Source organism: Hermetia illucens, chromosome 3 (assembly GCF_905115235.1).
Source record: "Hermetia illucens chromosome 3, iHerIll2.2.curated.20191125, whole genome shotgun sequence".
Taxonomy (NCBI): domain Eukaryota; kingdom Metazoa; phylum Arthropoda; class Insecta; order Diptera; family Stratiomyidae; genus Hermetia; species Hermetia illucens.
The window spans coordinates 145,455,036-145,477,958 of NC_051851.1; the positions used below are offsets into that span (position 1 = coordinate 145,455,036).

At 41.7% G+C, this 22,923-nt stretch overlaps 1 protein-coding gene across 2 annotated transcripts in view; it reads left to right on the top strand.

Moving 5' to 3' along the window:
* LOC119651913 (sodium/hydrogen exchanger 9B2) overlaps positions 1 to 22,923 on the top strand; it is a 176,660-nt gene that overhangs the window by 111,590 nt on the left and 42,147 nt on the right. For both annotated transcript variants that reach the window (XM_038055739.1, XM_038055741.1), the window contains exons 2-3: positions 8,463 to 8,736; positions 15,105 to 15,222. In XM_038055739.1, the coding sequence (XP_037911667.1) occupies positions 8,463 to 8,736; positions 15,105 to 15,222 (392 nt within the window). The remainder of the gene's footprint in view (positions 1 to 8,462; positions 8,737 to 15,104; positions 15,223 to 22,923) is intronic.

Here is a 22,923-nt window from a genome sequence, read left to right on the forward strand (position 1 = left end):
ACTTTCGTCACTTTCGTTCTTCCGAATCCAGATACTTCCAACAAAGTCTTTAAAATGGAAGTCAACTTTCACCTTTCTTATTATGTCTGGGTAGGACATAACTACCCGTGTTAGAAATTATAATCGACTCATGCTGGTCATCAGTTTCTTCCTTCGCGTTCTTGTTAGCGCTAATGTTTTCGACACTATTTCCCCCTACCGGAATTTTAGCCTCTTTCCTCAAATTGGGCGACACCCATTTTTGATTTTTTGGCACATTTTGGTTCCCTGGTTGTTCCACCAGCTTCCCTCCTACCTTTTTGTTTCTCCATACTTCTGCGGGGATACGAGTGGATGTCACCTGCGTTGACTACGTTACCATCGAAGGAATAGTTTTAGGGACTTACTTCGATCGTCTCCCATCCACGCGCGACTTATTGTACAGTACCCTAATGGCTATCACCATATTCTTAATTGTTTGTTTGGTGAACAATTTTAACTCTAAGTAAAGGAAAGTAAACTCTTCTAAGGCAAACTTCTGTTCAACAACCATTTTCTTTGCTAAACTCAGCTCCATTACTGCCTGCCCACATTTTAAGATGTTTAGAGGGCTCTCTCGGACCAAGTCACAACCCTAGGTGTTGGAAAAAATCCCATAATCGTTGAGCTTCTTCTAAATACATCCAGCTCTCGATTCTGAGTCACAGTTAGTGTCACCATCTTGTAAAGTGCACCCTTATCTCCTTATCCTCTTCTTCGGCGCTTGTGTGCTAGGGAGTGCCGTACTGGATTAGACTTCATGCAGCCCAACCTGCCCGCCACAGGGCATTACAGTCGACGGATATCGACGATTGCCTGATCGCCCACTTCCAAAAAGCATCCTTACTGGGGTCCCGAATCCCTATACGAGAAGTTTACACCGTTTCTCTTCGTCCATATTGATCTATTGTTCTGAGTTACTTTTCCGTAGCCACAGGTGGGCGTAATAAAAGCAATTGCGATTCACCGCCACTAAGACTTATAACAATAGATGATGTGGGAGATGATTACTGTAACAGTGGGTAATCCATAGACCACAGGTTTCGTTATTTCGGCATGGATTCATTTCAAAGTTTTACCACACATTCCATTTGCCATAAGCGATATTAAACCATAAGCGAACTAAATCAAATCAAAGGATCCGATATTGATTGGATTGATCTTCTAGCTGTGCAGCAATGTTTATTGTGCAAGTTCGGGAAGCAAGATGTCCTTTATGAGTACCCACGGAGTACTACTTTGCCTTAGATATTAGGTTGAGTGAAATTTAAAGTGTAATTGGAAACTTCCTTCTTCTTCTACAATGTCCTAGGGTAGATCAAGAAAATCACTTTTCCCGTTAATGGAGAGGAAGCTACATATTTATTCCATGTTGGTAATTTTCACGATAATTAGCTAATCAATCATAGAGTACAATAGCTGTTTTCACATAAGTCGCTTCCGGTGCGACTTGTTTTATATTATAACCATCGGGCTCCCATCTCTAACTAACTATTGGGAATACAAGATTTTTCTCAATAATTATTTTAACTGTGTATGGTATTCTGGCGATATGCACCATCATTATTTAATTTTGTTTTTCACGCCTAATTATCCAACCATTTTCAAATTCCTCATTAATTAAGGAAATTTAATTAAACCCCTTCAAACTGAATTTCTTAGATCATCGCCACTCATGTTACTTTAATCTAAAGTTACCACATACTTAATATCTTCCACATTCATAATTCTCCGGTTTATTCTCGAATTATCTAGTAAATTCCATAAAAATCAAGACATAAGGCCTGACATGGAACTGGTGCATTGAATTTTCAATGAAATAATGTTGTGTAAACCATTGCAAATCATTTTCCAGAGACCTGCGGATTGTAAGTGTTAATTGGATCTAATGAAATTGTTTTTAGCGACATGATCTTATTACGCATATCGATGACAACAGGGCCGTACTGTGGATTGTTTAGACTAGTTGTTATGAGTCCGTGGAAAGTGATTGAGATTTTCCTCTGCTCCATTTCTATCTAGCTTGTTCTCTAAAATGGTAAAATGTTTTGATAAATAATTTATCTGAATTTACACTTTTATGTGATTTTTGAAAGGGAGCATGACAATAGATAATTTAATTAACATATAATAGCCAACAAGACTTGACTAGTATTATGTAAATATAAAATTTTGCTGCTTTAGTTTCAGATACTTCCTCACTTTTCTACTTTTATTAAAAAATGATAATTTAATTCATCATGAATCCAATTTACTATTGGAGCCAGCTTTAAGTTTTCAGTACACTTCTAACCTGTAACCACCACCGGGTCGTTTGGAAACTCAATCCATTCTGGCTCTTACTATACGCGAAAAGCAAGCACTAACTCGCACATCACGTTCATTTAAAGAGGTCCCAGCACAGAAACATGAGCTCTTACTATAACAATGTACTTCACCTCCTGCGTACGATATGAGTCTCTCCAGAAGGTAATTCTTTACTAGCCCAACTAAATAGATAGAGATCCATCTCGAGCTAGAATCCTCAACCGCAACACGTGCCCACTGAAACCCATATTACCGCATTAACAAACGATTGGTTTGGAGCAGCTGGTTTATATCACTTTCCCTAGCGTTTTTAAGGTTTTGTGTGAAACACACCCTTACTGGAATCGAGTCGATGTTTGTCTATCCTTTTTTTAAGGAGGTGGAAATCTTCAAAAGATACTGATCTGGACACACCAGTGTGGGTGGGATTTTTACCCACTAAGACCATCCCCACCTCCCCCTTGCCCCGCGGAACCACCATAAGATATTACAGCATGGAGCGAAGTCGGCTCATTCTAGCTTATTCACCTTCCTTCAATACGCGGAGTACATAACCACGCTTTTCTCCTCTCCTCTGTCTTTCGCAGTTTGTTCTGGATAGATGCGATCATGGAGTTGATTGCATCCTAATCATCTTGACTTGGTACCATTTTCGACACCAGATTTTCTGGAACCAGCACCTCTCCTAGACCGTCCTCTAGATTCCTCCTTTCTTCCACAAAGCTTGAACAGTAGAGTAAAGCATGCTCTTGGTCCTCTAGGACTCCATCGCAATTTGGACAGTCGAATGAGGAGTCCAGTTTAAACTTGTGCAGGTACTGGCAATATCTTCCGTGCCCCGTGAGAAACTGAGCGAGATATAATTAATCTCATCGTGTTGTCTCTCCAACCACTCCTTGATGACAGGGATGAGCCCGTGAGTCCATCGAGCAGTTTCGGCATCATCCTTGCCAGAGCCATACTTACAGTGAATGGTTTGTCCCAAATGTACTGCATATATTGCCTATAACTGAGCTTCCTGTCTATCACCACTTCCAAGTATCTAGTGGTACGCTTGGAAATGATGACATGACTCCCGATTCTAATACAGACGTAATTTCTCTTCCAGTGCTTAGTGACGAGGACCGCTTCCTTTTTTTTCCCCAGAAGTGTCGAACCAGAGGTTTACCAGGCTAAGGCAGGGGGTCCGGGGCTTTATTATCCCCTATTCTACCGCAGATCTCCGGCAGCTCATCTCTGGTGACTGGCATCACATTCAGAAGTAGCTGTAATATGTCGGTGCCCCCTCTTACTGGGTGAATGACCCCTGAATGATTTTCAGCAAGAGGGTAGGACATGTGATCTACGAAGATGAACAGTCTCGGAATCCCATCACGATTCTATAAGCACTCCTCCACTGGTTTATCTCCTCTTCTGAGCAGAGGTCATTAAAGCATTTCACTTCTTGCTTCGCTGGATGGCGAACATGAGGATTTTGCGGGTTGTCTTATAGGCGCACTTGCCCGTGATCAACTCTACCTACCGCCCTCTGAGCAGCTCTTCTGGCTCGGTGGCAGGCTGATCGAAGGCCGGCCAGTTCACCATTCCAGCAGTAGTAGTAGCAGTTTACTCATCTGCTGGGGAATAAGCAGCTCCTATGCATAGATACGTCACATACGTGGGAGTAGCGTTCGCTGACGCACCAGGATATACCACGCGCCAGTGCAGTACTGGCAAAGGTTTTCAACCGATCCTGACCCCCCTTTCTGAAAGGTGTTTACAGCACCTTCGTTACCCAAAACTATCTCCATCTGTGCAAAAGCTTCTAATAAACTACGCCCCCTTCATTTGATTCGCTGCTACCTCGGGCCCCAGGCATTGAATTCACCAGCAATCGCCATTGGACATCGTCCCACTTATTTTCGCCCACACAGAACCATTGGATTCCTGATTTGCAATACATTGTATTATCTGTCGACCGCGAGCCCATATCGCCACTCCACCAGTCGAATCTGTTATCTATATGCCACCGTAACGGTTTCTTTACGGTTCACTTATAATGGCAATTTCCATCTCAGATTCGTAAGTGGCCTACTCAAGTAAATCTTGAGCGTCCCTGCAATAATTAAAGTTTTTTTGAATAAACCTCATTTTTTCATTGCAGTCAGCGCTTTCCTAAATTCTGGACATTCACCACTTCCGGCAATATGCTGGTTATCCTGTCCCTCTTTTACTTCGCATAATAGGCATTTGGAGTGCCTATTGCACTCCTTAGCAATGCGGTTTTTCTCCCCACACCTTCTGCATCGATCGGATCAGCCAATGCTGCTGGTGCATGCCTTCGTAAAGTGCTCAAACATGAAGTATTTAAAGCACTTCTTTAATGAAGTTTGCTCTCTTAAGCGACAGACTACCCATCAAAATTTTTCGAACTTTTCCGGCCACCAGCAACTTCTACGCTGCCTCCACTGGTAGTCGTATTGTACCGCCATAGGCTTTTCGTAAACCCACAATAGATTCCTCCGCAAGTTCTTCCAATTTGAATAGCTCCTTCAAAGCAGTACAAATTTCTCTTTTCGATATCACTTCATCGACATCCTCCCCCAGTGAGTATTTAACTTGAGCGCGAGTCATCAGCTTTCCCTACCCTGGATCTTGTCAGTTCGAACATAAAATTCCCTTCCTGGAATTTTTAAATTCTATTCATATTTCCGCTCAGATCTTTTAGATCAGGATGAGCTTTCTGAATACCTCCGCTTAGGACAGATTGCCCTTACTGGGGATAACAATCGCCTCTAGACGAATTCGCACTTTTGCTTTTTTAGTGGTAACTTTAGTCCATCCACTGTTTTCGTTTGTCTTAGGCTTCGCAACACTGGTGGGCGTTCCTATATTCACTGTATGCTTCCCGCCTTCTGAATTATCAGTGCTGGTTTTCAGAATTGCCTGTCCGCTTTTTTTTCTCTTAGGCTCATGCTGATTATTTAGAGTATCCCCCTCTTTTTCGTTCAGCGATGTTAAATGAAAGTCATATCGGGATTGGCTTAGTAATCTATCCTTAGTTCGGACCTTTGGAACGCCTTATAAGATAGTCTGCTACAGACCCTTCTGTAGAAGATGGAAGCGCGATTACCTTCAATTTTGCATGGAAAGATGTCTGCAGAGCAAGGACATGTGGAATATACTGGCACGTTACACTCAAGGTATTTTTAAGGCGAAAAAACGGAAATAATAAGGAGGTAAACTAGGGTAGCTGAGGCTGCCTAAAGCACGGTGTTCTGATCCTGTACTAAATAGGGTATTGTGTCAAACAATTTCAGGTTAGTATACTAGATGCAATAGGAGAGTTTTCTATCCGGTAGTCCGTCTGAGACAGCAGGCAGAGTTGCTGGACGTAAATGTATTCGACCGCCCTACCCAGGAGAGTTCCATTTTAAGGAGCTGGAGAATCTGAGAGCTCCCTTGACGTCCACTTTTCACTGATGCTGGTACCAGGGTCTCCCCTGGAGATATTAGGATCGTCGAGTTCTCTGGCGATGGTCGTTTTGAACGTTGTGCTACTGGTGGATTTTCTGTAATGATGGGGTTATACCTGATCTCTATTTTCGGCTACGCGACTTCCCAACAGAATTGAATTTTTTCGGGAGATCTTGCTACTCGGCCAATCCTTTGTATCATCCTGAACTCAAACGAATTTCGCTAGCGGTAGTCTTTTGCGTGGTGTGCCTCTGACGGATTTTCTGTTATGATGTGGTGATACATAAACTCCATTTTTGGTTACGCGACTTAGACTTTTTGGAAGATCTTGCCACTTGATATCATTTTGAATTACGGAGAAGCTCTGCGGCTATGAGGAGCTGCAACTATGAACACAAAGAACGTGAACGTCGAAGCCCATTGCCAGAACACACCAATCTCTCCCCCAAAATCACGAGTGAATGTTATTTACATGTTTGGAACAAAATAAGAGGGAGTGATGAAAATTTTAGCTCCGATATCAAATAAAGATCTCGAGCTGGTACCCATTCTGTAATGAAGAGGCGAGTCTTGCCTGGTATGTCGTACTCTGCCGATGACTCCAGTTTGCCGGGCTCGAACGATGATTCCCTACGGCATGGTTCGATTTTGGATCTATCTCACCTTGGGCATGATTCCGAGCGTGACTTAGGGCATCCAGGTTATTGGTGCGGATAGGAGTCTCGATGATCCTCGCTGAAACTATTGTCAATCTATTATTACACTCCCGAGAACAGTGCAAACTTCGAGGAGGTCTGCATAGGTACAACGTCATAAGAATCGTGAGAACTCTCCATTACTGGCTGACTGATGTTAACTCCTGCCTAGTTGCTCAACTCCCAATAAACATAAACCGTTTCCATTTATAATTTTGCCTTAGAGGACAAATCGTGCTCTTACTTCCTCAGGCTCTTCTTATTTGTGGCTTTATACATTCCCTGCAATAAAGAGGGAAAATTTTTAAAATAACAAACGAATGTAGCTGATGCTCCTTGAACTACTGCATTCGAACCACTTTCTGCTACTGTCAACCGTTCTTACCAGCCATACTATCTGACCGGGTTTTAAAACAGCCCCTGGTACAGAGCAAGGTAGCGATGCGGCTCTGCAATTTGTTCTCAATATGTTGTGAAGTCAGGAAGAATCTATTGTGTCCCAGTCGGCGGAAAATGAAAATTTGGGAATTGTGTGCTCGAGCGCAGTCATGTGCACACTTGGGTCTGTCCAGAAAAAAATGTATAAAAGCTTACCCTTCTCATTTATTTATTCACGTCGGGGTTCCCAATAATCGAAGCTAGGGAGGTCTTGTAACAATGCTTGCTGATACAATGCTAATCATCAAAATGAGAGCACTTATCTTTCCATCAAAGCTCCACATATTTCGATCAACTTGACGAGACATATCGCTTGGTCCTTTCCATAGGACTCTTTCAGGGACTCACATTGGGCGCCATCTAATATAAATGACTGCAGTCAACTGTAACCAGCAAAGAAGGGTGAAAAATCATCCTGAAGTCGATGAAAAACTTCTCCGAAGTCGGTAACGCTTCGATATAATAATCATTAATTAACTTTCGCAGAGAGATGCACAGCTTATTAACTAGGTCATATGGGAAAAATCTTTACGAATTTCAACAGGTTCAGCCTTCATCAAAAGTTGTATCTAATCCTTAACTCCAGATAGGAAATTTTGACGGTGAACAACCTAGAAGTAAAAATCTTGATTCAGCTTTCGCGTGTTTTGAAAAAGCCTCTTCCTTGCTATCTTTTTCGTCGAAGGACATGCAGATGCAACTAATTTACTTATTTTCCCTAAACTGACTTCACATTCCTTTGAAAATTGACTTCACTTCTCCGGAAATATTCCACTTTCCATTTTCTAAAATTAAATTCATATATGATCAGAAATACTAAGCTCATAAATATTTCGTCGAAAAAAAAACTTTTCAATCTCCCTTTTATGCAAAAAAAGATTACAAAGATATTAAACTTCAATTCATCTTATATGAGATGGATGAAAAACTGTAAATCCTAAGTCAACATTATGACGACATGACATAAAAATGAAATTGTTTTGCCAATGGAACGGGGGTGAATTTGTATTTTTCTCGGTTGAAGGAGAATGAACGCGTGGCTTGACACATTGAGGACGTTAACATGATGAATTGTTGATGAGTAAAAATACAGAGAAAAAAATCTGAAAGATGCGTAGAAAGTATTATAAAAAGGACAGCTTTGCAGTGAATTCAGATGCAGATGAGTATGAGAAAATAATGTTGGATGGTAGATTAACTTGTGGCTGAATATTGATATTGATTCGTTTCTGGGGGCATTTTTTGTCCCATATGGGGGTAATCCTCCGACAGATGTATCTTCTTCTGATTTAAGATCCTCCTGAATATTTAACTTTGAGGATAAACGACCATAGAGTTCTTCGGAATACAGTTCACATCGCTGATGAGGTATGATGAGCTGCTAAATGTCAGGGGCCCACGTGGGAGTCCTTTTCAAGGTTTTCTTGCTGGAGATGTCCTTCCCAGATTATTGTTCATTTCCAATTCCTGTGAATATATGAAACCCATTTTCCTTGAAGCAGGTAAACATATTAACTACATGGATTTTTATTTTGCTTATCTTTTCAGTTTCATAAAAATAACGGATCCGGATGCCGTTCAGACACATGAATCTGCAATTTTCGTTCAACCCAAAAAGTTGTCGAATAATTCAGATTCCTCAAACCCAACGCTATCAGATGCTTCAACTGTGCCGCCTGGGGGCGATTTACCATCGATTTCCACAAATCCGAATTTGCAAGAGAAACGACGTGTCAGCATAGTCTCGGATCCAGTGGGAGATGCCCGGCTGGGTTATGATAATTTAGGATTCGAACCGAATTCAAGACGGAAAATATCACAGGTAAAAAGGATACTTTTCGTAGTAAATAATTGATATTGAATAATGGTGCAGATTTGTAGATTTGTTTTGTAGATTTTATTAGATTTAGATTTAAAGGAAAGATTTTTTAGTATTCCTAGGATAACAGTTATTCTATTTGGGGACATAAACGGATTCCTCAATATCCAAGTGTTCCGACGAATAGCTACAATCCTTAATATATACTACATGTTTGCGTCAGTCTAAGCTCTGAGTGCCCACGTAGCAATTAAGTGTGTTTATGGGGTAGCGAAAAGCAGAGCCCCTGAGCGCTCAGCTAAATATCCCAAATTCGTTTGCGTATCGCAGAATTTCCATTAGTGGATGTGATGCGACCCGTCGCTCTGCTACCATAGTTGCCCTTATCGAAAGATTGTCCTTCGTTTTTAATAGCAAGCAATGCTACTGAATACCTAGAGTAATTCCACCGTATTGAATTCTTGAAGTGATCAAAGGGCTGCTGAGTGGCCTCAGTACAACTTGATTACTGCAGCAGATCGCAATGCATCGTCCGTCATTCGCTTGTCAAACACACAGCTCTCTCTCAGTCCCTTCTTAACTCCGAACTCAGAATATCGCCCAGATAGTCTTCTCAAACGTTATACCCATAGCGTGGGCAATACCCAGGCATACAGTACTTTGCAATGAGATTGGTTTACAGTGATACTCTTTTTGTCTTAACTTAACTCATCACACTACAAGATGCTCTAATGGTAGCAACGTACATATATCCAAATGAAGCCCTAGTCCCCGTGTGAAGACAAAAGTCCGGTTGATCAATCCATAAGCTGTGAGGGTTCACGTCGTCTTTGCCTCTATATATTTACGCTATAAAGGAACTTCCTCTCTAAAATCGATTCTACATATTTCACTTCTTCTAAAAGGTCGTGCCGCTCATTTTTTTGAGATAATGACCAATCAGTTTAATTCTTTCAATATACTGTGCCTGAGCTACCAATTGTCAGTCAAATCAATGGCGAGTTGTTTATTTCCACAAACCATTCCCAGGTCTCAATTAAAAGCCAATGCAGCCACCTCACCCGGATAAGTTCAATCTCTCCAGATATTCCAGCTATAATGGTGTTAACCTGATTTGCCTGAAATTCTTTGGGTTTGAATAGTCATCTTTTCCCAGGCTTCAATATGAAGACTACCTTAGCCCCTTAGATTGAGGAGTCCTAAGACCGCATCCACTTGATGTCGGACCGGACCAAGTGGTAAGTAACTCACTTCCACTTTTTTTATTCACGGGCTTAACATCTAAGTATTACAAATTAAAAGGCTTGGAAGACAGCTTACGGGTGGTATCTGGGCAGAGGCATCACCTACGCATAACTTCGATCCCGCTGTTCCCAGGGCAGAAGTGAAGCAGCGTCTAATTAGGTGGCTTGGTACGAAACAGCACTGAACCTACTGCAAAGAAGTGTGCACCTAGGCCAGAGTCAAACATCCTATCCATCCTGGTGTTCTATACCCTCCTTAAGCATTACTGAACAAATGCCATACATGCCAAGTGCTTTGCAGCGCTCAAAAGCTGCTGTTGCTCTTTCACTAGCAACCACCGGTTTCACAGTTTTCCAGTTACTTTTGCAGCACTTCCATATTGAACGATTTGTGAAAACCCTTAATTATCTTCCTCCCAATTCTATCATCCCTTCTCGTGGATTATTTACTTCCAAGAAAATCTACATTGGCTCAGTTCTGGAATTCGTGCAAGCTTCATCCAATTTTCTAAGAGATTCCAACTTGGCTGACTCATTCTGCTTAAGAACTGCACACGGCCTGGCACCTCCTCACAGTTTATTCTCAACGAGTCTTTTTTCGAACCTCTTACGAGTCTCTTATATCCACGCAGAGAGTTGATGATGTCTAACCGATCCTCGTTCTTATTGTTTTTACTGGGACCATCCAGAAGTCGTCTGATTGATTTTCTGAAATTTCCCGTTCACATTTCCACCAGGGAACCGTTTTACCGCGTCTACCTCGAGTGAGTAAAAGTGTGATTCAGAGTTTCCAATTGTCGCTTTTGCCACTAAACGGTTCCTTAATGCCCTAGAGACCTGCACCTTATTTCCAAAAGGCACACTGAACTTTGTCCAATTCGTTTTCCTAAGATTTATTAAATTAGATATTGGTCTTTATATTACGATCGATTACGATTGCGAATTGTGCTCTGACAGTGAGACTTCATTTAACGCCTGCTAATCTTTAATCAACCCTAACACTTTTGAAGTACAAATTGTTAGGCTAATTACTTCACTTCACCTTGGTCCCAAGAACGTTGGGGCACACCCCACGTTCTCTGTCATGAACTTCATCTCATAAGAGAATCTCAATCAAAAAATAGCTTTTTTCCTCTACGTTTTCATTTGCTAATTCTCCAGCAAATATATTGAGCGTTGGCAATACAACCTATTAAAAGTTCAAGATCACCTAATTCCATATATGCTGCCAGATTTCTTTTGTGTCGGTTGAGGCACAAAGAATAATAGGGTAAGTATACAGGGGCTACTATCGCATTTCTCACAACTAAGTCCTAAGAGCAGGGAATTCAAATGTTGCCATTAAACTACGCACCTTCATCTTCCAGAGTAGTCTTAACAGTCGATGGCTTGGCCCCAAATGCTGACTCTACTCTTGCCATTGTTGAATGAAACCCTGTACCATCCAGTCTGTTAGCCTCCTCACTACCAGCGATAACTGGCATCCACATTAAGCGGCAGTTCCATACCAACTGATCTGAGATGGTAGATTACATCCCAAATGACCCAGGAACATTTGTCAACCATTCTTCCCTTTTGATGAACTTATATATACAGACCAATCGCCCCCGTAATACATAGGTAATCGAGCCTTTGAATCCGCACCAGTAACCGTTATTAGGCTGTTAGCAAAATTTTTTTGATGATTTCATGCATATATCAAAGTGAGTTCTATTAAGGATGTCTACATCCATTGAATCCGCTCTGGTAAAAGTCTCCAAGTCTCACCTACCGCTATCCTATGGCACCAGAACAATGTGCAGGAGATCTGAACCATGGCATGGTGTCCATTCCCAGAAGCCATAGTAAGTTAAGAACCTTTATGCTCTTGTTCAAAGCTTTTTGAACTTCACTGTATGGATTTCATACCGCAGTTGAATCAGATTTCAGAGCCCTCGTCATTCCCCTTTGTTTTGACAAATGCGGGATTCACCATGATATTTTACCTTTCTGTAGCACATTGACTAAAAGGCCCCTTTCAAGGCTTACGTTATAATCATAAAAATTATTTTCTCAATTCTGGCAATGGATTTGAAGTCCCTAACCCTAACAATCCCAGCCCAGGTGCTCAGGTCTAGTTTGTAGGTCGCCCAGTATATCTTTCGTGGATTCCGAAATGGGGCGGCTGGAGGTGGTTCCGTGTTCATTACTCCTTTGGCCTGAGAGTGCAATATCTTCGGAAAAGGGCAGCCATGTCTAGAGATCCGGATTCCTAAATGTTAATCTTAGAATATCGCCAACAAATATGGTGGACGTTATCATTATCTCCTACTGTTACCTTCACGCCCCCACTCTAGGTCTACCAAGCTACTCTTACAAAAGTCACACTGAAGACTTCAACTTCGTCGTAGGGAAAATATGTAGAACTCCAAAGAATCGCCTTATCTTCCTGTTAACTTTTTATGGCTTTGGACGTTGACCGGCATCACCTAGCTCGTCCAACAATATTGCCGACGGGTATTTTGAAATCACGATGCAAGAGCAAGGTCTAGTCCTTCCGTTGACATAAAATAGATGAAGATGTCGAAAGTTTACACCACTGATTTCCTTACCAACAAGGCGTGCTTCTTGTAATCTTGTCTAAAATTTATCTCAGTATGGGTAGGTACTATTGTCTGTGTGTCTACACACCGAGGCCCCGATTGGGGTCGCCGTCGTACATACCATATGTTTCCAATATGGTTACCATTTACTAATTGTTGGGGTATATCGCGTCAACCACACGTACACGGCATCGTTCGCGGTTATTTAAAATGCGCTTCAACTCCCACCGAGATTTCCTAAATTCGCCATGCTTTTTCTCTACTGTTTTGCGCTAATTGCCGTTGGGACGACCCACTCATCAGCCATCTAAGGAGAGTGGGTTTCAACAATGCAATTCTCGCCTCGCCCCCCCCCCCCCCTCAGTTTGTGATCTATCAACTGCGCTATTTACGCGCCTGGAAACATCTAATTCAGTCCTACCGTCCTCCACTGAGTCTCTCCGTGTCCTCCGGAGAAGATAACATGAAGAACGTCACCGATGACAAGAAGTAATAATATCAGTGACTCCGTTTCGGACTTCAAAATCCTCCTCGGTGGAGCATGTGATGCTTTGCGCCATTATATGTCGCTCTGATAATAGCTATTGGTTTCTCCGGAATGCCCTTCTGCCCTCCTATCGATGAAGAGCAGGTTAAACGAAGATCTAAAATCTGCACACTGTTCCGAAATGATGAATAGCATGTTGATGTAATCAATGCAGGAGGATCCGAAATGGAGAGAGCAGCGCTCTGTCGATCAAGCTATTTATATATTCTTTTAATGCATTTCAGGATTATCTTAGCTATTATCTTTGCAACGCAGAGAGCAGGCAAATACTTCTGCATTTGTCACACCCAAACTTTGCGCCCTTTTAAGGGATCTTAACGATCGTCCCTTTCTTCCACTCTCTAGGAAAGGTCTCGGATATCCAAGATTTTCGTATGAATAGAATTAGCAAGTCTACAGTAACTGCAAGTGCCCCGATAAATAACTCTGCGGAGATATCCTCATGCGCTGCGTCTTTACTTCATTTGCGTGCATTGATGACCGAATTGATTTCCCTTCTGCTTGGAGAAACATGCTGCATCCGCATATTATGGTGACTAGCCATTTCATCCGCATGAGGCGAAACCTCATCGGAAGTGATGCAGTTAAGAACTGTGGCGAACTGTTCTTTACACCTCTTAAACTACTCGTCATCATGGATGAGAAGTCGACCATTAACGTCCTTCACAACACCATCGCAAGATTTGCAACCAAATCCAAGCGCTTTCGTGATACAGGATAACCTTCTGAAATCATGGCGCTCTTCCACTTCCCTGACCAGCGCACTAACAAATTCTCTTTTGTGATGGCGCACACTACGCTGAACGTCTTAAAATCTCGTTCGGTATTGGAGTTCAAGCTCGGCACGCCCGTCATGACTCGCACCGGTCAATAGAATCGTCAAACAATTTCGCTCATTGATCCGCTTCCACGATTCCGCAGTCAATTAGATCGTATGACGCTGGCGAGCTGCAGAGCCCCAGAGAAAAGAATATTTTTGATCGACATCGACATTCTCAGGTGGATATCTAGCTATCTTAGCTATCCACGACCGAACGACAGCTGGATCAGACGAGCGATTGATGTTGAACATGGAGAGTAGCAGTTCTCGAGCAATATAAAAAGAGACGTACCAAATACGCAAGCGAATATAAGCGATCATCAAATGGTGATCCCTTTTGAGGCCAATGTCAGTGCCTCTCTTGTTACGCGCATCCAACTCCTAAATCTACTACAATGACGAGGCGGTGGAAGTTGCTGAAATCCACAAACTTCCCACCATTATCTTTACTGTCACCAAGACCGTGTTTCTCCATCACATATCCGACCAAGTTGTTGTCAGGGGCCACCTAGTCATTCAAACCAGTCATCACGATCACAATGTCACCTTTAAGAAGCGCCTCTTCTGAACTGCTTCTGATCGCTCGTAGAAAGCATCCCTCTCCACTATATCGGAAGTATCCTTAACCTGGACCGGAATCTTGTAGTCAGAAATCTGTGATAGACCGGCTCCCAAGTCAAGAGAACGCGCCTTGCGGCACCCGACAGAAACAGCCAAATTCCCGGCTGTTACCACTTCGCTTTCCAGAGTACAAAAGCATATTGTCATAAGAGAGAGAGGAGCACTCTGAGATACCCCCCCCCCCCCCATCTTACTTCGTTTAGGCCGAGAATATGCAGCTTAAATCGATGGAACAGAAAACCCTCACTACCGTTGTCGAAAAGCGTGCGCACATTCTAGAAACCAATCATAGACCGTTTTCGATAACCAAAGGTCGTTGCCGTTTGGTCAGTCCCTATCCGAGGCGTTGTCGTAGTTTCGGAAGTTATTAAGTTTCAAAATTTGGTTACTAACCCACAAATTTCACTCGCTTTTACTCGCCTCTTAGGGCAAGCAGGGAAGACTTTAAGTATATTCTTAAGCCCCAACTCACAGGGCTTACACTTACAACGTACAAGGTACAATTAAGTTAAAGCCGAAAACAAAACAAAATATTTTAAGATTTTTTTAACTTCCAGGCATCGATACATTCACATTCTGAAATTGGACCAACGAGACGGAAAAGTATCCTTGTAAATTCAACCCCTGCACCTGATGCTGAGTCAATACACAGTCATTTGTCAACAACTAGTTGCGGTGAGTACAAGTTCAAATGAAATGAAAAGCAAACATATGTGAATACGTTAGAATAACTGCAAACAACATCAAAATTATGGTAAATATTTATATGGTCACTTTGGAAATTGGATATCTAATGAGTAGTTTTGCCTTGAATATAAATACTTTGTGTAGGAAGGCCCCAAACGCGCTCTTCATAGGAAATCTAAATTTGGTAAATCCTTCAAGCTAGAATAATCATTCAAAGAATGCCAAGGATTTGGCATTCACCAGAAACCGATAAAATAAATACAGAACAACATGTAATCACCGCAGACATTTGAAAAGGACAAAAACCGAACAGCGCCTTCCACATAAACATAAATAAAAAGAAACCAATAAATCAACAGGAAGTAATCTTCAAATGGGAAAATGTAATTGGATTAATTACCCAATTTTCTATACACAGGATACAAAGAAGAAGAATAGCAAGGACTCCTTCAGAGTTTCCTACATGCACCCCCCCAAAATGTCCATATACATCGATATGTAAGCCTGCATATTCTGCACGTTTGTAGCCTACGTACACAGAACAAATAAATTTATACCAAGGATTCTCGTCCTGGCTTATACAAGCACACAAATTGGCATTTTAGCCTAATTTTTGGTGATAAAGGCATAACAAATACAGAGTAAACATTCAATACGAGATCCTTGTTTGTTGTTTTCATTTAGTCTTTTCATATAATGCGAACATTATTATTGGGACCTCGATATACTCTCAACAAGCATTAATTCAACTTGAGATGTCGTACATTGGAAGTTAAGGGAATCAATACAAATTGAATGAACGGTAATTAAATGTTAATAAGGTAATTGCGAAGGAACTTGGTTGGATATACGGGCATGCTGTCGGGCTGGGATATTGAGTTCAAGGAAGTCAAATGGTAAATACGCTCGAGCAGAATGATTTCATTTGAATGACAAATTTTCGAGGAAAATGGAAAACATCCTTGAGTTATGGCAATTGAGATATTACTCAACAGAGCGGGGATACAACCATCGGACCTCACTTTTCAACCCTTATTTGGTCTTGCGTGTTTGCTTGAAAATGTATCTTCGAGTGTTTTATTAGAACACGCTTTTCATTGTTAGTCGACAAAATCATAAAACTAAGGAATAGATTAGAACTAATAGAGGACATAAGATGAATTAATGAGGTACCATCTTTTTGATGATTTAGATCTAGCAAGCTGATGCTAGTAAACATAGTAAATTAACCATCCTGTTTTCAAACCAGTGCGTGTCGACACCCCACATTGGGCGCTAATTGACTAAAAGTAAATTAATATCCTTTATTTGAAGTATCAACTGAATTAAGTGGGTTCGAAAACTCCAGAGATCTGATAAAAATGTGCTTTAAATCTGATTGTCCTTCTCGACCATTTTTGCAAATTTTTTTTTGTGCTTTCATCTGGAACTCCTAATGCTTACACTTTACACAAACGGCGCCCAATGTGGGATCAGTTGAATTTGATTTCAAGCTGAAGGTTTTCCTTTTTAATTTATAAACTGAAACTCAAGACTCAAATAAGCCTAAACAAACAATCATCAGGCAATTTGTTTAATTTTTAATGTCTTCGCGTGGGATCTATGTAGTTCTTAAATCTTTGAATCTTTGGATATAAATCTTCGAAAAAAGAGAGCCTCCACCCCATACATACCACATTAACGCCAAATGTAATGAAATCATCAAATTATCAAATGTAAATATAAGAAATTCTATCTTAATAGATCAGGATTACAAATTCGTCTTCAGTAGATAGACTTAGGGCCGATTTTACTAGGAGCATAAGAACAAAGAAGCAAGACATTGTTGGTCCAAGCATACCAAGCGTCCTCATGACAACAGATTGAAGAAATGGAAGGAATCGTAACTCCAAGACCTCATACAAATATAAAGTTCATTGTAATATCCAATATTCAAACGGCCCCTGTTGAAAGAGCCTTTCCGATATATCTTCTTCTAAGGTCTAAATCTGAGGAACCATAACTACTGCATATGATATGCAGGACCATCTCGTCATGTTTTCGGATTGACTGCAGGCAGCTGAACGCAACTCGCCGATGTTTTTAAGGTTTTGTGTAAACACAAAACCTTATTAGAATCGGTTTACTGTCTGTCTTTCTGTCTGTCTGTCTGTCTGTCCGTCTGTCTGTCTGTCTGTCTGTCTGTCTGTCCGTCACACGCATTTTTCTCGGAGACGGTTATAGCGATTGACACCAAATTTGGTAGAAAGGTGGGAACTGTGAACGCTCACGCATACAGTGAATTACATCCTTTTACGTCCAATTTAAGGGGGGGTCCCCATACATGCAAAAGGGGGGTGTAAAATTTATTTTCATCAAATATAGTCATGTGGGGTATCAAATGAAAGGTCTCGATTAGTACTTTTCAAAGCAGATCTTAGTTTTGACATTCGTTGGAAGGGTGGGGAGCGCCGGGGGTTGAAAGTGATCACTTCTTTAAGGGGGCCATTCTCAGAAACTATTAAACCTAAAAATCTGAAAAAAATCAGGAGGCTGCCACTATATGGTACCTGGGCTCCGAAATACCTTCCATGCCGATATCTGTTTAAATAAAGTTAATAATAGTATATTACTACAATTTTTTGTAATTGGCTAGAAACCCCCCTTAAGTTCATCCTAGTACCATGAAATTTTGCAGTGATATAGGCTATAATATAGGGCATGATCTTACCAAGTTTGGTGGAAATCGCACTATTACTAACAAAGTTATAATACCTCAAATTTGTTGCTTCTTTGAAAATTGCAGACTATGAATGTCAATATCACCCGAAAGTGGATACTCTCACATAATATATGGATATATTACGTGCTACGTACAAAGAAATGCACAAAACCTTTCGTAGCTGAAGCGTCAAGCTTTCGGTTTCCCGACTTGTTTAAGTTATAGTCCGGGTGTCCCTTTTATTAAGGGAATTGCCTTCTTCCTCTGTTTCCTTTTTTTCTTTAGCCTTTGTCCCACTCACAAGCAGGGTCTGCTCGTGGCGATCGTTTGCGCATTTTGCTCTGTTAAACATCTGATTTGGATGCAGTTGCGTGGTTTTCAAATCCCATGAACGGCATCGAGCCATTGTTTGATCCGGCCGGCCTCGTGGTCGTTTCCCATCAACTTGAGCGAGTTCTCGTTAGTGCGAATTTTCCAAAATCGGTGGAACCCCATATATTGATTGCGGTTATTCTAATTTCGTATGTGAAAATGGCCATTACTGCGACACGCCGTTCATTGTAATTTATAGTCAGCCAACGTCCATAGAGGGTGACCAGGGGGACAATGCTGCGTTAAATTTTAAATTGAGGGCATTTGTTGATGCGTCGATCACAAAGAACACCAGGTGTGGAACGCCACTTCATCTTGGTTTCGCTAATGCGTGAAGCAATTTCATAACGCAGCTCTCTATTAGCTGATAACATTAATCCGAGATATTAAAATCGCTCAGTTCTGGGTCACTGCCACTGACAGTCATATTCCCTATTTCATGAGGATCGTTCGACGAAGATTCCGTTTTATTCAAGTTCAACCTATAACCGTATTGCATGTGGCGATCATTCCATTCTTGGGAAAGTTAAACGAGATCAGCTTTGCTATGAGACGCCATGAAAACATCACCTGCATAAAGCAGTGTATAGGGTACTGGAAATGTAATATCGTGTGTGACAGTATTCATAACAAAAACAAAGAGCAGTAATGAGGGGCCGCTTCCTTGATGACCACCAACAGGTGCACCAGGTGCTGCCATAAAACATACCAGATGAGTTCACGGGCAAATACCTTCTCTAGATCCAGAAATGCAAGGTAATAAAAAGCGGTATTTCTCATGGTGTTATTCCATGAACAACGCTTCGTATGTTGCGTTAGAAGCTCCGCAGTTATTGACAAACCCCGCTTGATTCACGATTATCTAAACAATCACATGGTAATTTGTAACACTCTGCTGCTATCTTTTTTGTGGTGTTCTACCTTCCTCAATAACCCGATTGATGAACTCACTGCGACATAGTGCTGAGTCCCAGCTCTTTCCAAAGTTCAGATGCGACGTTGCTAGGTCCTGCTACTTTCCTCGATTTCATTCGGTTTATTGCTTCTGCGACTTCAATCACGCTGGCAGTTACGTCTCTGTGCTTTACGTGGGTACCTGTCTCGGGGACTAAATCCCACGGTCTTCGGCTTTTGACAAATCCATACAGATCTCTCTCGCCATCCCGGGTGTCCAGTTTATCGTGAAGTCTTTGAAATGGATTGTTCGGACGATGTTTTTTTTTGCTTCCCGATTGGGACTCTTGTAAATGCGCCAATTGGCCAGCGTTTTATCGTCGAGTAAATTATGATAGAGGCTTTTCATTTAGACATCGTCATTCCAAGGACAAGTATCTCGGTTGATGAACCGTTGACCTAACTTAGTGACCCCGAGTTCTGTGGAGCATATTTTTAACTTGGTTCCTTGATTCTTCATTGTTGGCAATCGCGTAAGTGAGATCATTTCAGCCTTTTCTTATGATATCGCCAGCATTTAATTCGCGGCAGGCCAGTATTTTATTGGTGGATTCATTCGCAAGACAGCAATCAACGGTCGAGTTTGGGGTACGATGTTTTCATAAAAAACTGCTTTATAGTCAGTGACGGTGGTAAACTATCGGCATCTTACAGGAACATATTCGATTTGGGTTTCACTGTTTCCGCTGTAAAATGTAGAGATATGAGACAATCGTTTGATGACCCATATATTCACAAGAACAATTTCATGAGTGTACGCAAAATCGACTATAATTTTTTACCGAAGTAGCTTCTCCACTAACAATTACTTAATTGCTTTGGAGTTAAGTAGAAGGGTCATTCTTAAGAAAAGTCAGTCTATTTTAACTCAACATCGCAATGTAAATCAAGGCCAATTATTCCTACATATAATAAACACATAAAAAGCTTTTGTTGCATTCGTGACAGCTCATTCGATTCACCTGGTAACTTTCAATGACATCGAAAGAAAGTATATTCAGCAGGATTCAAGATAAGCATAAAAAGCTGTGTCAACGACGTAACACGCCTGTAGGCCAGTATGACCTGTATTACTGTAACTAGTTCCAAAAACCAGTCCCGATTACCCAATTACTCCGCAATTTGGTTCGAAATGGTAGATACAAGGTGTGCAGCATAACACAACAAATCCACGACAGTAATATAGGAAGTCATCGCGTTGCCGCCTCCGCTATATATCATTGTATTTCGCGATATCATTACAGATTCGGTGACAAATAGCTCATAAAATCGTGAACAATAAGGACTCTTGGGAACACTTAAGAAAATGCCATCGAGAGTCCCTAGAGGGGGGGACAATGAACACAGCCGCCGTTCTGTCCATCTAATCGTGCCCTAAAGTCGAAGGACCTTGTTCCAAGGCACGGTTCAACCTTCGGCAGTAAAGCGGACCACCGATTGGCATATATGGAATCATCAACCTCAACCTCAGTTTTCGATGAGGTCAACTTGAAGTATTTGTAATAACGGGCTTTTTTAAATCCATATTTGAAACGAATTTCTTAATACACTACGGACTTCTTATAGATCTTCAGCATGTTTGTTTTCGAGGCTCGGCTTACCTACTAAGGAAATATGGCAGAACGTATTCTACCGATCATGAGGAGAATTACGGAAGAAGCTTTATATTTATCTATCTATTCTGAATCTGTTCTTAAAGAAGCGTGCACCGCCCTCACCACGAATTACTGGCTATGATGTAATAGTTCTAACACTAATCATCCTTTCCGGATAGCGTACAGCACCTATCTCATCCTGAAACAAATGTTACCATGATATTACCTACAGAAGACCATTTTTCTTGTTAGCCGGTTATAGCGCTACTCTCCACTCAAGAAGACATCACCCATAACCAGTGAAACCCATACAAAAAATACAGCGTACCATTCTGCAACTAATGGTAAGGTCTACCATTTTCATCATCAGCTCATCTGCAAAGCTCACGGTCTATGATTACCCACAACTAGTAACTATACACATCGCATTTCACTCTCAAGCTAAGATAGTATTTCCAAATATTACGTGGAAACCGACACAAAACAAAAGAGCTTTCATATTCAAGAACCTGATGACAACAAGACACGTGCTCATCCGTAGCGACGAATGCCTCTACGTACTCCCGCCATCGGACGACCAATTAAACATCTGCCCACCATCAGAGAACTAGCCAGGAATCGTTTATCTCGTTACTTTGGGCTAGCCTCCAAGCTCAAAGAATTGCTTTCAAGCTCAAAGAATTGCATGGTAGAGGAGAGGAAAACGGGAATTAATTTACAATGAGAAGAATCCGAACGTAATATGCAACACGGCTACACCTGTCAGCCCTCCTCAGCATCTCCCTGACAATGCTGTTGTTGTTGACCGATTCTTTCCCACAAAAAAAAACAGTATGATGGGTGTCGTACCCAACTGCATTACAAAACGCATAATCAGGAGATCGTGCCTTCCCAATCTTGTGCATAGGTATACCACTGAAAACCTCCATGCCCATTTAGGAACTACGTAAGGAAATAATCAATTTCACCATGCCTCAGATTCAGCCACAAACCTAAATTTTAAATGAGCGGCGCAGTCCATCTGCCTCTTGTCTCATTTTGTTAAGAGAATTGCTACTCATTTACTGCACATTGCCGTTCTCCACAAGCAACCACCCTTCTCGGTTATTCCCCTTTGCACTCGTATATGGCTTTACGCTCCTTAGCAAGAAGGACAACCAAAATCATTCCCGCGGTCGTCTCTATACATGTGAAAGGTGTTTACGATATAGCTTCTTGCCTACAGCATCAGACCATACCTCTGCACCTTAGAGCAAAACACACGGCGTTGTACTCATCAGAAGACATCGCTTGCTAGACGCAGGATGTTTGCCAATAGCCGACTTAAGGCGGAAACCCTAACTGTACACTTCTCCACTGTTGCTTTGATTTGTTCATCTTTGAGCCAACCGTCATTCCAAAGTACTTAACCTTTGGTTTTGACTCCATTATAGACTCACTGATCGCAAGACTGAAACCATGAACAGTCATTCATCCACTTACTCTTCGCATAAACATGCCAAGCCTGCTTTGCGCCTGTTCGACAGTGCGTCCAGCAACAAGTACCGCAATGTCTTCTGCGCAGCCGACCATCGCGACTCTTCTGGCATGTCGAGTCTTAGTAAGCTATCGTAGGAATCGTTCCAGAGGTCCGACCCTAGGACGAATCCCTGCGCGACCCCCGATATGACCTCCATCCTCCTCTGGCCCCCTAGTGTCTAATAGAGCAGGGAGCGATTTCTCAGGTAATTCCTCAATACCCGTTAGGGATAAATCGGCACGTGAAAAGTAATGTCTAGGATATCTAGAATGTCTTTCCATCTCACGGAATTAAAGGTATTCCTGACATAAGCGTTACGAGTAGCATCCTTCAAGGTCGGCGGCTGTGTGCGTTCGCTCGATGAATGGCATCCTCGATTTAAATGACAGCATCTATTGTAGGACTCCCTGCTCTAAAACCAAAGTGCCATAGGGATAAATCTCTCGCAACACATATCGCTACAGCGAGACTGCTTCTGATAAGCTTTTGGAGCACTTTCCTGACAATGCCAAGCATATGAGCTGTTCGGTATCAAAACGGTAGCTCAG